The sequence below is a fragment of the Hylobates moloch genome, unplaced genomic scaffold, assembly GCF_009828535.3.
Source record: "Hylobates moloch isolate HMO894 unplaced genomic scaffold, HMol_V3 SCAFFOLD_5, whole genome shotgun sequence".
Lineage (NCBI taxonomy): Eukaryota > Metazoa > Chordata > Mammalia > Primates > Hylobatidae > Hylobates > Hylobates moloch.
In genome coordinates, this window is record NW_026652280.1 from 75,532,783 (window position 1) to 75,535,130 (window position 2,348).

At 41.4% G+C, this 2,348-nt stretch overlaps 1 protein-coding gene across 1 annotated transcript; it reads right to left on the reverse strand.

Annotated features, from left to right (window-relative positions):
• Positions 1–1,067: 1,067 nt before the first annotated feature.
• LOC116468185 (olfactory receptor-like protein HbT3) lies at positions 1,068–2,009 on the reverse strand. Its single transcript, XM_032151788.1, has one exon. The coding sequence runs from the start codon at positions 2,007–2,009 to the stop codon at positions 1,068–1,070; it is 942 nt and encodes a 313-aa protein (XP_032007679.1).
• Between the last annotated feature and the right edge of the window lie 339 nt (positions 2,010–2,348).

The window sequence follows — 2,348 nt, forward strand, 5'->3', positions numbered from 1 at the left end:
CAAAATCAAGAGGTAAAGCTAGGTTGGGAGAGACAAGATAGAATTGGGTAACCTTCCTAGGACTCTTAAGAGGACATGGAGCCCCTGGCATGGGTGCCCACTCTCCTCACTGGGCTACAGACCACAAGGATGCTCAGTACTCATCATGCCCAGGAGTCATGCCAGTCAAATTGAGCTGCATGGATGTGGTCCTTTATGATGCTGGAAATCTACTGATCTCACTAGAGCCAGCAGATCTATAAAGGGCCTACTTTCTACTATAGCATTTCTCCATGCATTCTTGGCTGGGCCATTACCAGGTTATACAAGACATTATCATAGCACGACAAAACCACAAGCTATCAAAGTTCAAGACATCCTCTAAACATCTATCAGAAAATTGAATCATGAAAAAATAGAGAACTGATTTTATCAGAAGCTCTTTCAGGTATGAAATTCATTAGAGATGTATGCAAGTCTCTTTATTGCCATAAATGGGCCCAGTGGCCCGCCTCATTTGTCATACAGTTCAAAAGAGATCTGTCTTCATTCCCAGAGATATGCATAGTTCTTTGTGTCAAGGCCACCCTAAAAAACCTGGTGTGTACAGCCAAGAGTTTCATTCCATTCGTGAGGCCAACTACAAAATCCCACATCATTTGTTTTTTATAAATTCCTATTGATGGGAGTTAGACATGAGTACAGAACTTACAGCACTGAATTTTTATATTCTAATGCCAGGGAGTCATCAAAAAAATACATTAGCAAGGTGATTTAAAAATAACAAAAGATAAATAATATAGTAAAGCTTTTTTGAAAATAATTGGACCATGAGATGTCTGAGGGAAGTAAAATCAAATGGACCACGAGTTTGAACTGTAATATTGGTATGTTATAGGGAAAAGATTACATATAGGGCCAAATAAATCCACATGGATTGACTAAATAAATGAATAATTGGATGGATGAATGGATAAAGGGATGCTAAACAGCCCCCAAACACTTGCAAGTGTTTTGGAATCTTAGGAAGCAACACAATTACTCTGTTCTTTTAAATTTTTCTCTCTAATTTCCTTCTAGATAAGAATTTAGGCCTTGCAAAACTTCCTCTGAGTGACAGTCCTGTGGATGGCATCTTTGACTTCCTTGTTTCTCAAGCTGTAGATAAGTGGGTTCAACATAGGAATCACTGCTGTGTAAAACACAGACACCACCTTATTGAGATCCAGGGGGAAACTTGCACTAGGACGTACATAAATAAAGAAAAGGGTACCATACAGGATGAAAACAGCTGTCAGGTGAGAAGAGCAAGTAGAAAAGGTTTTGCACCTCCCATCAGCAGAGCGGATCCTCAGGATGGCCATGAGGATGTAAATGTAGGAGATCAGGATAGCCAGACCACTGAAGACTCCCACAGCTCCAGCCATGATGAAAACTGCCAACTTATTGAGCCTGGTATCAGCACATACAAGGGAAAGTAAGGGGGACATATCACAGAAGAAATGATTGATGACATTAGGGCCACAAAAAGGGAGACGAAATGCATTTGTTGTGTGAGTCATGGTGTTCATGAGTCCAATGACATAGGGACCCACCACTAGCTGGATGCAGAGCCTCTGGGACATAAAAACTGAGTATAACAATGGGTTACAGATGGCCACGTAGCGGTCATAGGCCATGGACGCCAAGAGGAAACACTCTGCTGCCACAAAGAACCCAAAGAACCACTGCTGCAAAGCACAGCCAAGGAAAGAAATGGCTTTCCTCTTCACAAAGAAGTCAGTGAGCATCTTGGGGCTCACGACTGAGGAGAAGCAGATGTCCACAAAGGACAGATGGCTGAGGAAAAAGTACATGGGTGTGTGAAGGCGGGAATCCATTCGGATGAGGACAATGATTCCGAAGTTTCCAGTTACACTGATGACATAGAAAGTCAGAAAGAGTAGGAAGAGGAAGACCTGCAACTGAGGATTGTAATTCAAGCCTGTGAAAATGAATTCGGTGACCTTTGTGTAGTTTTCGTTGGCCATTGACTGGTTCTGGTTTCTACTAGAAGAAGAGCAAAGAATTCACAACAGACTTGATAAATGTGACTTCAAAAATGAGACACAGCAAAAATACACCAGGAAATTGGTAAAAGTAAAGAATGATATAAATTAGTTACACCATGCAGTCAAACAAAAGTGAGACATACACCAGTGCAAAACAGCAGACCTTAAGCTATGACATCTTAAGACCCCATGAAAATCCATCTGCACATAGATGAGAAAACAGAAGGAGTAGCTTTCTCAAGGTCCCATAACTAATTATTGGCAGGGTTGGTTCCAGAATACTTGCCTAATAACTTCCACTTCAGTGACGCTTACCTG